This window comes from Amphiura filiformis, chromosome 13 (genome assembly GCF_039555335.1).
Source record: "Amphiura filiformis chromosome 13, Afil_fr2py, whole genome shotgun sequence".
NCBI classification, from domain to species: Eukaryota; Metazoa; Echinodermata; class Ophiuroidea; order Amphilepidida; family Amphiuridae; genus Amphiura; species Amphiura filiformis.
Window position 1 is genome coordinate 6,536,998 of NC_092640.1, and position 13,950 is coordinate 6,550,947.

Here is a 13,950-nt window from a genome sequence, read left to right on the forward strand (position 1 = left end):
TTAATAATCTTTGATCACATTGTAATATGCTTCAGCTTATCAATGATTACACTAGGATAACTGAGACATCTAAATCAGTGTTCGAAATATGCCTCAAAAAGTTACAGGCCAGCCGGGCTTGACCTTAAAAAGTTACCGGCCAGCCGGGCCGGCAACTAGATGCCAGTCAGAAAAGTTACCGGCCAGGCCAAAAAGTTACAGGCCAATGGCCGGCTGACTGGCCCTATTTCGAACGCTGATCTAAATCTAAACTAGATTTAATTTTTGTATCAAAACTTGAAGGTATATCATCTGGTGTTCACAGCCTAGGACTTTATGATCTCTCTCTTACATACTTGTAAAAATAAAAAAGTAAAGATTCCGCCTAAGATCAATAAATCTAGATGTTTTAAGAACTTCAATGAGCACAAATTTATTGACACAGTTAAGAAAACCAATTGGGACAACATACTTATGTGTAATGATGTGGACAATGCATGTGAAAGAAAAGATGATAAAAGGATCACTTCCTGAGTGGATTACAAGCGATTATATAAAGCTTTCTAAAGATAGGGATCATTACTATGCAAAAGCACATAAATCCAATAATTCTCATGATTGGATGATGGCTAGAAAATTAAGAAATGATGCAAATAAACTTAAGGGGTGGGGTATGAACGTTTGGACAGTATTTATTTTGGGACATTAGAGCACATCAGACATATCGAATTGCATTCTGAATACGAAGAATGTCCTGATGATATCAAATAATTTTGATTTTTTGAAATTCGCAATTTAATACACATTTTATGGCAAATCATTAAAAATTGATATTTTTGATATTTAACAGTACTCATAGTAAACTTTACAAATCTGATGATTTATACTTAAAGTGTATGTAGGTGGGATGAAAAGCCGACGATCAATTGAAAATTTTGACCTTTCGTATTGGAGATATGGATTTTTTTTCCCAAAACACCAAAAAAAAATTAGGTCTTTTTGGGAAAAAAATCCATATCGTCAATATGAAAGGTCAAAATTTTCAATTGACCGTCGGCTTTTCCTCCCAGCTACATACACTTTAAGAATATGTCATTAGATTTATATAATTTACTTCGAGGACTGTTATATATCAAAAATTTGAAAAATATCAATTTTTATAATTTGTCATAAAATTTGTATTATATTGTGATTTTCAAAAATGTAAATTATTTGATATCAGAAAGACATGCTTCGTATTCAGAATGCAATTCGATAGGTCTGAGGTGCTCCTATGTCCCACAAAAAATACTGTCGAAACGCAATAAACGCTCATTCTAGATCCCTTAACAAAACATTGAAGAAGAACTATTGCAATGATGCTATCAATAATAATATTAATGATAGTGATTGGCTATAAAACCTTGATGCTTCAGATAGCTAGGGAGGGTCTTATTTGAAGCAGCTTATCTTCCTGAGCATTTTGACGCCTTTTAAAAAACAATCGGTTGAAAAATGAGTTGGTGCCGGCCAAAAACGTCATACAAGGGGAGGGGGGGTAATTTTGACCTTAATTTTCTACTTTTAAGGGAATCTTGTGACATTAAAGATTATGTATTGTATATTTTGATATTTTATGGATGAATTTAGGTCCAGTAAGGTCATTTATGCAATTTGTGTTGAAAAAAAATTTCGGAGTCTTTAACGTTTTAACGTTTAAGAGTAAAATCAGTGTGTGAGGGCGCTTTGTCATTTAATGGTCCTTTTCGCGCATATTTTTGTTTTTTTAATTCATCATACTCAAGATAGTCATCAATTACACACATTCTGAAATTTATAGCCTTTTATCACATTTGGTGTGGCTGTAGCGCTCATTTTTAATATAGGGGAAACCTGCCCATAGGAACACAGGGGTCAACGAACTTTTGAATTACATGTAATTCAATCGAAGCGGCTGTTCAAATATTTAAATCGGTACTATGCAAAAACAAAATAAGCTAGAAAGTTCAAACTTGGGGAGATTCTGTTAATTATAAGTAGCCTTCATTAGGTCATAAAAAAGAACAAAATGTTAATAGGAGTATGGGAAACAGCTTTTAGGCTGAACAGCGCCCTCACATCCTAAATTGGAGCTTCAACTCAAAATAAAAGATAAAATTTCGGTAAAAATTGCATAAATCGGTCCAGTGGTCTCCAAACTATGTAAATTATCATTAAAAACCATCAAACAATATAGAAAATTGCCATAATATTCAAAATAGTGTAAAAGAGGGGGGGGGGGGGGTCAAAAACGAACCACCTTCTACGTCGTTTTTTGGCCGGCACCACCTCATTTTTCAACCAATTTTTTTAAATGTCAAAATGCTCAGGAGGATGAGCTGCTTAAAATAAGACCCTCCCCTAAGCTTTCTGAAACATCATCCCTTTTTTCAGGCTGTTTAGCCTATGCCTATATAATGATTCTAAGAAATTATGGGGTACTATATATAAGGAAATTAATTCCTAAAAATGTGTCTTCTGCTACCAATGTTCAAACTAACATGACTAAGGATGGTTTTACTTGTAATGATGCAGAAACAGCCAATGAGTTTAATAGTTATTTTACTTCTATTGGTAATACCTTGGCTGATAAGTTTTAAAATGATGATTGTAATAATGTCACTGAATGTTTTGTCTAATACTTACATGTATGAAGATTTTCAATTTAATATCATAACCCCGATTTCATCTTTGATCAAATTTGTAACTTCACTAAAATAAGTCTTCAGGTATTGATAACTTCAGTATTATACTCTTGAAGATAGCTGCACCATTAATTTGTCATCCCCTTGCATATATTTGTAACCTTACCATGTTTACATCTAGCTTTCCCAGTGAATGGAAGAAAGCAAAGGTTACACCTATATTCAAGGGTGGTGACAAAAGTGATGTCAGCAACTTTAGGCCCATTTCAGTTCTTTCCTGTGTTTCTAAGATTTTGGAACGTGCTGTGCAAGTGACTTGGCCCTAATTGAAAAAAAGTTTGGTACTTTAATACGCTGATAATAGTGATATTGAAAACTTGTCTGGATTTGATGAAAACCATATAAATGTTGACAATGTAGGCATATGCTTTCTCGCAGAAACAAGAAGCAAATGCCATCAAAGACCCCATTGTATAATTATCTCACATGTAACAATATTTTGAATCCATGTCAATCACGTTTCAGGAAAAATCACAGCACTAACACTGCTCTTTTAGATGAAACAGATCAAATTCTTAATAACATAAACAATGGTAAAATTACAGGTTCAATTTTCTTAAATTTAAAGAAGGCATTTGATACGGTGAACCATGACCTTCTTATTTCTAAACTTAAATCATATGGTATTAAAGGTAATGCAATTAATTGGTTTCACTCTTATCTTAGTGGTAGATCTCAGGCAGTAAATATAAACTCTACCCTTTCAGATTTCAGGACATTTGTATTGGTGTCCCTCAAGGATCAATCTTGGGACCGTAATTATTCATTGTATTTGTGAACTCTATACCTGAGTCTGTAAATTCTAATTGTAAGTGTGTGATGTATGCAGATGATACAACTCTTTTACTTAGTTCATCAGATCCCAATATCAGACCTGAATAGCATTGCTGATTGGTTCCAGGCCAACAATTTAACTCTTAACATAAAGAAAACTAAACTGATGTTGTTTGGAACAAGACATGAGGTATTATCAAGCCTGTTAAGCACTTTGGGTTTAAACCTTTTTTAGTTGTTGTACAAACTTGCAGGCGACGTTTAACTGACATTTAGATTGAGTGCATCCAAAATGGAGAGAATCTGTACGGAAATTTTAAAAAGAAGGCATTAGTAGACCATTATACAGCCTGTCTCAAACAGAATTTTACAAGTAAAAAGCGCCCTCTATGGCAATTAGAAAATATCGTTGTGAAATGATTGTTCAATCAACGTCAAGGGCGTAGTCTTAGGTCTCAAATACCGTTTGTTCTGTTCAATTTGCTTGTTTCAATCTCGAGATATGTTTAGTTAACAACGAAAGGGTAAAATCACAATTGTGCCACTTTTACTAGGGAAGAAGGCTGCACATGTAAATCAAGGATAGCTCATGTTGATGCGTCTATGCACTACCCCTTCGGGGGTCGTGCATAAGACGCATTAGCATCAGCGCGCATGTATTATTTTGTCTAATTTCTCTCCCAACAAGTAATATGCGCTTATTAACCTGTAAGTTTACAATATTTGTTTGTCTTTTAACATGTCTTGAAGAAAACAGTATTTACCATGATAAAATCATTGACATGCACATGTATTTAATTTTACAGCAGAATGTGAAATATCTATTTCTCTTTTAATTTGTTTGGTAGACGAGGTATTGTTGGTCGAGGCAACCTAAAAATCGATTTTCATTATCTAGATAAATATATTAATGAAAATTAACACCTTGATGTTTTGCAAAAGTTCATTCTACAAATTGTATACTTTGCAAACTTACTTAATTTATTGTTGTTAATGAGTTATGTACGTTTTACAAAAGTGTTGCGTTTTCAGCCCTCTTTACAACGTAACTCAAGAACCACAGCACCTATAAAAGTATATCTGTGATATTTTAATTCTTCTACACGCTCGCTATGAATTGAGCAATGCAGTTTTTTGCCAAAGCTCACTACCATTCGTAAGATGCTGTGAACTACCAAATCACAACAGTTTAAAATAATTAATAACCTTTAGTGCAAAAAGAGAATCATAATAATACCTGTATCATTATAAAACAGTGAAAACAGTACAAACTATTTTTTATTGTTGTATAATTGATGTGTTCTTTTGATTTCACGAAGGAACTACTCTTGATAACCTTGATACTATCATTGATTTACATGTACAGTCCTCTTGATCTTCCCTAGTAAAAGTGGCACAATTGTGATTTTACCCTTTCGTTGTTAACTAAACATATCTCGAGATTAAAACAAGTAAATCGAACAGAACAAACGGCATTTGCTAAACAACTAATGCTACCTTAAGGGCTCCATTCAGATGACCTAAACATGGGGGCCTATCAGGGACAGAACTGCGTAGTGGTCTTTCGATCTAAGATCTCAAAATGGGGTCTTTCAGTGGCAGATTTTAAAAATTGTGTCTTTAAGGGAAGATCCTAAAAATGGGTTTTTAGGGGAGGGGGTAGAATATCACAGATATTGTTCCAATTAAAATAGAACTGATCAGTGACTGATCTAGAGCAGTAACGGGGGCCAATTTCAGAAAAGTGTTCAAAATATAACAAATGGCCGCAATAGCTGCGAAGCGGGCATCATGTCGCGCATGCTCACAGGGGAGGGGGTGCCTAAGGGGGATGTGTCCTCGCAGAAGTGAGAAACTTGCATTGTGTAAAATTTTAGTTTGAAAAAGCCGACAATTTGTGAAATGAGGGCCCAATTGAGTCATTCACTGTTATGGTATAAATTATTGCTTTAAACAAAAGTGCCGGGTGTGCAAAGCAGAAGCGAAAAGGGCAATTTTTATGCATGCGCAGGGGGCGTCTGAGGGGGGACACAGAAGCTTGTTTTGGTGTCCATAGTTTTGTTTTTGATGGATATTGCTTCTCAAGAGAACCAACTTCAAAAACAAGTTTACTGGAACTCTGTCAGCATTGAGCATTTTGAGATATGGCGGGTCAAAGTTCACACACTGTTTTAAGTGGGAAAAGAGAATCATTATACCTGTATCATGATAAAACAGTTAAAACAATAAAAACAATTTTGTATTATTGTGTAATTGATGCATTCTTTTGATTTCATGAAGAAACTTTTGATAAACATGATGCTATCATTGATTTACATGTACAGCCTTCTTTCCTAGTAAAAGTGGCACAATTGTTATTTTACCCTTTCGTTGTTAACTAAACACATATCGAGAATAAAACACGCAAATTGAACAGAACAAACGACATTTTAAAGCTAAGACTGCGCCCTTGACGTTGAAGTAAGCATCATGTCACAACAAGATTGTCTAATTCCCAAAGAGGGCGCTTTTCACTTGCACACTTTTTTTTAGACAGGCTGTACATTGCATGGCATAATAATGTAGGTTCCAAAATTGTGTCTTGGAAACTTTGGATGCTTTAGAACCGGAAATTGTGGTTGTCAATCCTCCTGCAAATATTTTGATCCTTTAATATTTTATCTTTAATTAACATGGGATTAAAATTGCAATTTATAAACAATTTTTTTACACTTACGCTGGGATCAATGACTGTGACTTTAACATTGGGATTTAAATTGCACTGTGTTGAGTTTAAAAAGGAATAATAAGTAAACAAACAAGTAGGCCTACATACCTGTGCTTTGTATCATTGTAGATGCATTAGAATTATCAATATCTTAAAAATGCTGGCCTGGCGCAAGGTATTTTAAAGTGGTGCAGCACTTACAATATACGATTCAATTCGAGTGCAGCGAGCGTAGTGAATGGAACATCAAACGGCGTGGGGTCTAGGGGCCTGCCTAAGGGCCCCGCGAAAATTTTTGTTTCTGGGTGCGCTTAGAGGCCATTTCCTATTGTTTTTTTATATTCTTATATTTAAGATCAAAATAAGGTCTCGGTTGCGCGAGAATGGCGAAAAAATCCACTCTATAATTATTGTAATCCCCCCCGATTTGCTATGGTAAAGACCACAATATACGATCAAATTCGAGGGCAGCGAGTTAGTGAGCGCAGCGTGTAGTGGCTGAGGTCTCGGGCCCCTGGAAAATTTTTGTTTCTGGATGTGCTTAGAGGCCATTTCCTATTATTTTTTAAACGAAATTGTGGATATTCTAGGTTTATAAAAAAAAAAATCGGAACATGATTTTGAGTTATAGACCTTTAAATATGACATTCCCATAGAAAAAATGAAATTGTGTAATTCTTAATCTCATGGTTTTGACTGTGGGACTAAGTTGACTTTCAAATCCTTGAAAGTACTTATGAAAAAAAGGTTTATTTAATCAATAAATAACAGTTGAACTACAATAATCCCTATTCAATCCTGTGTAAGGCAGGAAACTAATTGGTCCATTACTCAGAATAGCAATTTGGCAAAAATATCAAAGTATCATTTACAAAATTATCCACATCTTGAAAAGTTTTGATGCTATTTATATAAGTTTGGTATCATTTATTTTACAGCTTATTGTCTAGTGCTTACATTTTTATTCAAATCATGAAATGTCAGAGGTTTTGTCAGAGCGGGTCACATACTAGTGTTTATTTTTTTTAATTGCTTTTAAATAGGGGAAATAATACTTTTTCTAATATTTTTTTTTCACTTTGCTCAAAACTAGTGCATGTCATACAGATGAAGCAAATTAATATACTTGCCTTTGTCTAGCAGCCTGCGTAAATTAAAACCAGCTGGATAAGCATAGGCATAGGCATAGGCATGGAGATTGTTTCCGCTAATGTATTTATTGTATCCATAAACTGTAGCATAAAATGGCGCATTCTCACGATGCCCCAAATTATGCAAGCCAGGTGTAGTCTGCTTACGTAAGAGGCACATGGTACCATTTACACTTCTTAAGACTTCCCAGTCCGCCATTGTATCTCCGTCAAAGAATAGATCAGATATATGCACACAGTCAATAGCAACATTCACATAATAAGTCAATCCTATAATTTCAGCTACTGGGAAACTGATGTTTGTAGAAAATTGGTCCAATGGGGTAATTAACACCATTGATGGGTCTCCAATACTGTCAGTTTCGAAGGATTTCATGTACTGCATCACCAAGACTGGATTATTTGAAGAAATCTCCAGCAAGGAGTCCGTAACTTCATGTTCTCTGGTAATATTAATCTCATGCACGTCTCCAGAGTTGAGTTGTACAACGCCTCTGTTGGATATTTGAATATTGGTTGGAATATCACTCGCTCCAATAATGCGACATACATAGCCTGAATTGCGTCCCTTAAAGGGGCCAACGAAGAATGCCCGCCCAAGTTCTTTAACTGGTGGCAGTTGTTCAAGTAAGGGCTCACAATTATAAGCTGCATTATGTGGTACACTAGAACATTGAGAGCCAGCCACAACTGAAATTGGGTAGTCAGCATCCAAGCGAGTCCCAGTAGGATCATTATGCAGTAAAACCATATACGTTTCATAAGGACCAATAGTGACAGTGTTGTAAGAACGTTCATGTCTTGGAGTTATTCTTATCGTAGTTGCGATGTCTAAGGAGCTGATGGCAATAAATGAGTCTCCGCCATCAGATGGTTGATATGCTGCTATGTAATATGTTAATCCAAGTCTTCCTGTTGGTATGGCTAAAAATCCATCCCCACCATTGTTTCTTTTAAACACATGTACTGAAATTGGGTTTGTGGAATGTACAATGATGGATTGGTCATTCACACCAGAGGTACGTACACACGCAGATGGTGGAAGTACAACTCTGACTACATTGGTTGTGTCCACTGGATATTGTTCTCTAAATTCAAGTAGGCCTACAGTTACAGTAACTACAGCACTCTTAGATCTGGCAGTCAACAGAATATATGGAGAACAGTGATACGGGGCAGGAATACTAAAAACAAAGTCCTGGCCTTGTGTATGGGCATCAGCATCACAAACTAAGGAAAAGAACAAACATAATTATGTCATTAATAGTCAGTTAATTATAAACTTGGCACAAAAAGCATCCTTAATATTCTAGAGGCAATTTGTTACAGAAATCTACCCTCAATTCAATAAGAGCATTAAGTCCGGCTTTTAAAATATCGTAGCATCGTGCGACGAAATCAAAATGTACAATTTCATCGAGTGATTCTGCGATGTTTTAAAAGCATGTGGGGCTTGCATCTCCTTTTATGGTCATTCTGATGACCTTGATTTTCCAGCAGCCAATTACAAGTGTGCACGGCCACGATATCGCAGCGCAATGCGAATCTCATCACCGCCAAGCTCGTAAAAACCTGGCTCAGATTTCAGTTTTAAAAGCATCGCATCACGCTGCGATTCGGAGTCTGAATCAGACTATACGGTATCAGGCTGTATCAGAATAATCGTTCTCGACACGTGAGTAATTTTCCAGTACATATTAAAAATATAAAATCGATTTGATTTGGAATGTAAATTATTCAGGATAAGCATGATAATGTATGATTTCGGTACTATTTCAATTTTGTTATTTTTGCCAAAAATTATTATTTATTAATTATTATTACTAACAATTGAATACATAAATTCAAAACCCACCCAAGTCCATGGGAAGTGATTTTGAGAGAAACACCTGTGTATCAGTTTAATTCCTTCAGTTAGATTTACCTGGTCAATATGGTAAGTTTTACGTGCAAATGAGTGGGTTAAACTGTATAAGGTACGACGATTAGCATTTCAGGGACTTCGTGGGGTTCAATTTAAATGCTGGACTTGGGTGGTTTTTAGAATTCAATCAATGTGTTACAAGACTCAAATCATGGACTTTGGTGGTTCTTTCATACATGCTATTTTTCACATGCTCAATAGACACAGAGGACGAATTTGAGTTGTTCTTTCATATATATGACAGGCCTATGTATAGCAACAATTTCCCATGCTTAACTCAATTTGGCCAAAGTATGGACTTGGGTGGGTTTTGTATTCATATATTCAATTGTCAAGGAGGTTTTCTGATCATTTTAAGCTGAAATAATGAAGCAAAATTAAGAAAACCACTTAGCCGATTGACTGTGGAGCTCTATGTGGGTGTTGGCGGATAAAATCGGGGATCCCCGGTTTTAATATAACTATTGCACACTTATGGGCCTTAGCTACCCCGGAGATGTGGCTTTTGCTCCTTTTGGATATGGGATTTAAAGAATACATTTTCCAGAGGTTTCAAAGCGCTGTAATTTTGCCGCCACACGTGAATCATCAGAATCAGATGGCATCAACTAGGCTGGTTGCAGCCGATCACTGCGCAAACCTATCCGCACTTATATTGTAACATCCACCAATTATCTGTACATCTCCCCAAATTCAAAATTGTATCTTAATTTTTTTCAAATAATAAACCTATTCTTGGACTCTTGGACATTTATTGATAATTGATCATTGATGCAAAAAACTTCTTCAACACATTTTTGTTGTTAGTTAACCACCAAGCCAGTTATGTGATAAAATCGCAAAAATGAGTCATTCCTTTAAAAGCGCGAAATATCCTCACATATTGTGTTATTCTATTTGCTAAAATTCTTATTAAACCTGTTATTTATAGCAATGTGAATATTAAAATAAATTGCCAACAAATTCCAGCAATGTACGTAACTAAACAATTCACGAAAATTGAAAAGTCAGAGAACAATCATTTTGATACAGCCTCTACAGTGTGGGCCAAAAACAACTTTACCCAATTTCAGAGGGTGGTTGCTCGAATTGTAGAAGAGCTGATCATGATATTGTTACAAATTCTAAATGTATATCTTTCTAAAAGTATGTGATGAAGAAATGAAAGCAAAAGGAGCTAAATTAACAAAATGGTGCTAGTTTTACGTCCGAGGGTTAAAAATCACTTTGTCCACACGTAATTCAATGGGATTTGTCTGATTGCTAAGAGTAAGGCATACATATGCGTTAGGCATACATGTAATTAGTAAACAGGTTTGGCCTGTCTTTGAAAAGTGATGATTGTTTTACATACATGAAAGAAATACAATCGATTTTAATCCCCATTTACTTGTCATATACTCAAACTTCACTCCTGTCATTGACCAACAATAAGCGTAATAATTATATAATTACAAAGGTGTCATCTGGCACATTTTTTTAATTTTAAATAGGTCTTCATGCATTTTGTGACCGCGTGGCTATATTTCTAAATAGGTTTGCAAGGTGTCAAGATAAGGCAATTCACAACACAAGAGAGGACCTTTATGGTAGAGGTATACTTAAGAACATAATGCTTTTTGGAAGTGCAGCATCAATTTCGGATTCGTTTCCCGAACGTAAGAGTCTTGCCGAAACCTACCATAACTCTACTTACGAACAACTTTCACAACCTCGGAAGTGTGACTAATAGATGCAAAGCACGGAGCGGACGTCCATGAACTGGCCGTTCAGCTGCAAACATTGCAGCGGTACAAAGGGAACTTGCAGCTAACCCACTACCCCAGAGTCAGTTGTCAAAGCAACAATTTACCCAACATACCACGAACGCAATAAGTGCAATAACTTTCTTGTAGATAACATTTGACAAAAAATGACAAAAATGAGGTATGAGGTTACAATTGCTTTGCGTATATTTGAAGAGAATTGTTTTTATATCTTTGGAGCAAGAAAGCTGCATATCATGAGGAAATATCATAGCTTGACATTTAAATTGTTTATGTTTGATTTATATTATTGTGTTATATAAAACCGCTGAATAAATTTCAGAAATTTGTGCGTATAGTGAGTGGTTCTCATTCTCTATCGAAATCGCTATTGCAAATGATGCGACGCGACAGCTTGTAGGTCTTCGCGTGGACAAAGTTAATTTTGACCCTTTCATTTAAAACTAGCATCACGTTTTTAATTTAATACATTTTTGGATAGTTTTTTCACCAAATACTCCTAAGAAAATGTTGTTTACGAACATGTGAAAACAATTTGAAGCAGACTTTTCAATTTCGAGATATGGACCTTTTAAATTGGGTAAAGTTGTTTTTGGCCCACACTGTATAGATGTGTATGTTTCTTTTGCACATAATAGTACTAGTGACCTAAAACGATGAAAACGACTCAATATTTAGGAAGGGGTGATGGGAGGTTTTCACTTTTTTATGCGACTTGTTAGCCATTCAATCCCTAATATTTGACCATTGAAATTAAAAAATAATGTTCTTGTATTGTTGGTCGAAGCAGCCAAAAAAATTGATTTTCATTATCTAAATCAATATATTATTGAGAAATAACACTCTGATATTTTGCAAAAGTTCATTCTACAAATCATATACCTTGAAAACTTGCTTGATTTATTGTTGTTAAATGAGTTATGTACGTTTTGCAAAAGGATTGTTGATTTAGCCCTCTTTACAACATGACTCAAGAACCACAGGACCTACAAAAGTATATCTGTGATATTTGAATTCTTCTACACACTCGCTATGAAATGATCAATGCATTTTTTGCCAAAGCTCACTACCATTCGCAAGATGCTGTGATTTACCAAATCGCAACAGTTTAAAAGAGTTGCTAATCTTTTAAGTACTTATGAATTATGAACATTCCCAGTTAGCCTTTTCCTTCCTCACACACTTTTTACCACTCATGGAAAGTAATTTTTTTCAAAGCACATTTTATATTGCCCACAATTTAAATAAACTTTTGTTTCCTTGACACCAAAATTTTCCTGTTATGACCCACACTGAAACAACAGAATGAAATGAATGAATGGTAATTAACTTTATTTATTTATTTATTTATTTATTTATTTATTTATTTATTTATTTATTTATTTATTTGTTTGTTTGTTTGTTTGTTTGTTTGTTTGTTTATTTATTTAAGGTAATTATAACAAATACAATTTTCCCATATCTATTTACTCTTTCAGCTGTGTCATGATTTAGGGCAAGAATGAAATATGAGGAAATAACTATTACAAAAACAAACAAAAACATTACCCCGCATCACATCCTCTATATGAATTGAGGTTCTTAGTACCGTAATGTGTTTTATAGTGAATCGTTTTGTATTCTATTACTTTGTGATGAAGTTTGTGATGTTGCTTTCAGAAATATTGAATTCCTATGTATTATATTGTTTATAGACGAATCCAATTTCACGCATTCCTACACCTCAATGGCAGCCATAGCTGGGTCCCCGTCGGCTCCATCTCACCTAAAATGTGAAATGATGCGGCCTTGGAGGGGAGTTTAAACTGCATTCTATCACCCGTGCTACACGTAGACAAAAGAATGATGACCGTTTACAACACAATATAATCTAACATCGATTTTAAGCGGCTTTAATCCACCTAATTGGGCAGTCACAACACCAGTTTGGTGCTGCGGGGACCCAGTAATGGCCGACCAAATCCTGACCATGACTTGGCTCGTTGGATTCGTCTATACGGATTAACTACCATAGCAAAAGGTTAAAACAATGTTTGAATATACCGCGCTGCACTGGTACGTTCACAGGTATGCCTCTGCATTGAACCATGTCAGCTGATCACTCGCACCTGTAAGATTATTATCTTTGAAAAGACCGGTATTGTATTCAATCTATGATTGCAGACATACACAGGTGATGAGTTCAACCTGCTTATAGTGCAGCGCGATATATTCAAAATTGTTTTCACCTATTGCTAGGGTAGTTAATCCGATTTATTACGTAACTTCGCCAGTGTATACACCTATCCGACTTCGCCATTACTGCGGTGTCCCCGATGTAAAACTGCGGTGTCCCGAGGTCGGGGGTTCTATCCATTATTTATTGTGTGCTATACAGAATTGTACCCGGGAATTGTACACAACAGTGATATTCAATACACAATCATGAGTATTGAATTACGAATTAAATCTCCCGCTCTGGTACATCTGTGTTGCCGTCAATAGAGGGCCAAATACAGTAAACGCTTCTCGGATTGGTGTATAGGCATAGAACAACTCCTGGTAGCGGCAACCTTAATTAGCATGAGGCGCATTGATATGTAAATAGCGTATTGTTATTCAAATTTGCGCTCTGACTTATAGAGAGCGGTAGTCATGTTATGCAGACGGAGAATGGCTCGATGCCCCAGGCATGTCAAATTGCTGAGTGAATGTGTATAAACCCCTTTCTGTATATGTAATAAGCTAGTATATTTCGTGTACCAGTTGGTTAGTATCATATTAAATATATTAAGTGTATAAACTTTGAAATTTATGTGAATTTGAAGAGCAGAGCTCCGAAATATAGCTAAGTCGTGTGGCGTGAAATTCTGCTGCGTGACCCCCTCTGCGTGGTAGAATTATATTCATAAAACATTGAATTTAACAGATTCCCCAAGACATTTTG

At 35.5% G+C, this 13,950-nt stretch overlaps 1 protein-coding gene across 3 annotated transcripts in view; it reads right to left on the reverse strand.

Annotated features, from left to right (window-relative positions):
* Positions 1-13,950, reverse strand: part of LOC140167927 (uncharacterized) — a 78,060-nt gene that overhangs the window by 13,118 nt on the left and 50,992 nt on the right. For all 3 annotated transcript variants that reach the window (XM_072191217.1, XM_072191216.1, XM_072191218.1), the window contains exon 2: positions 7,314-8,564. In XM_072191217.1, coding sequence (XP_072047318.1) covers positions 7,314-8,564 — 1,251 coding nt within the window. The remainder of the gene's footprint in view (positions 1-7,313; positions 8,565-13,950) is intronic.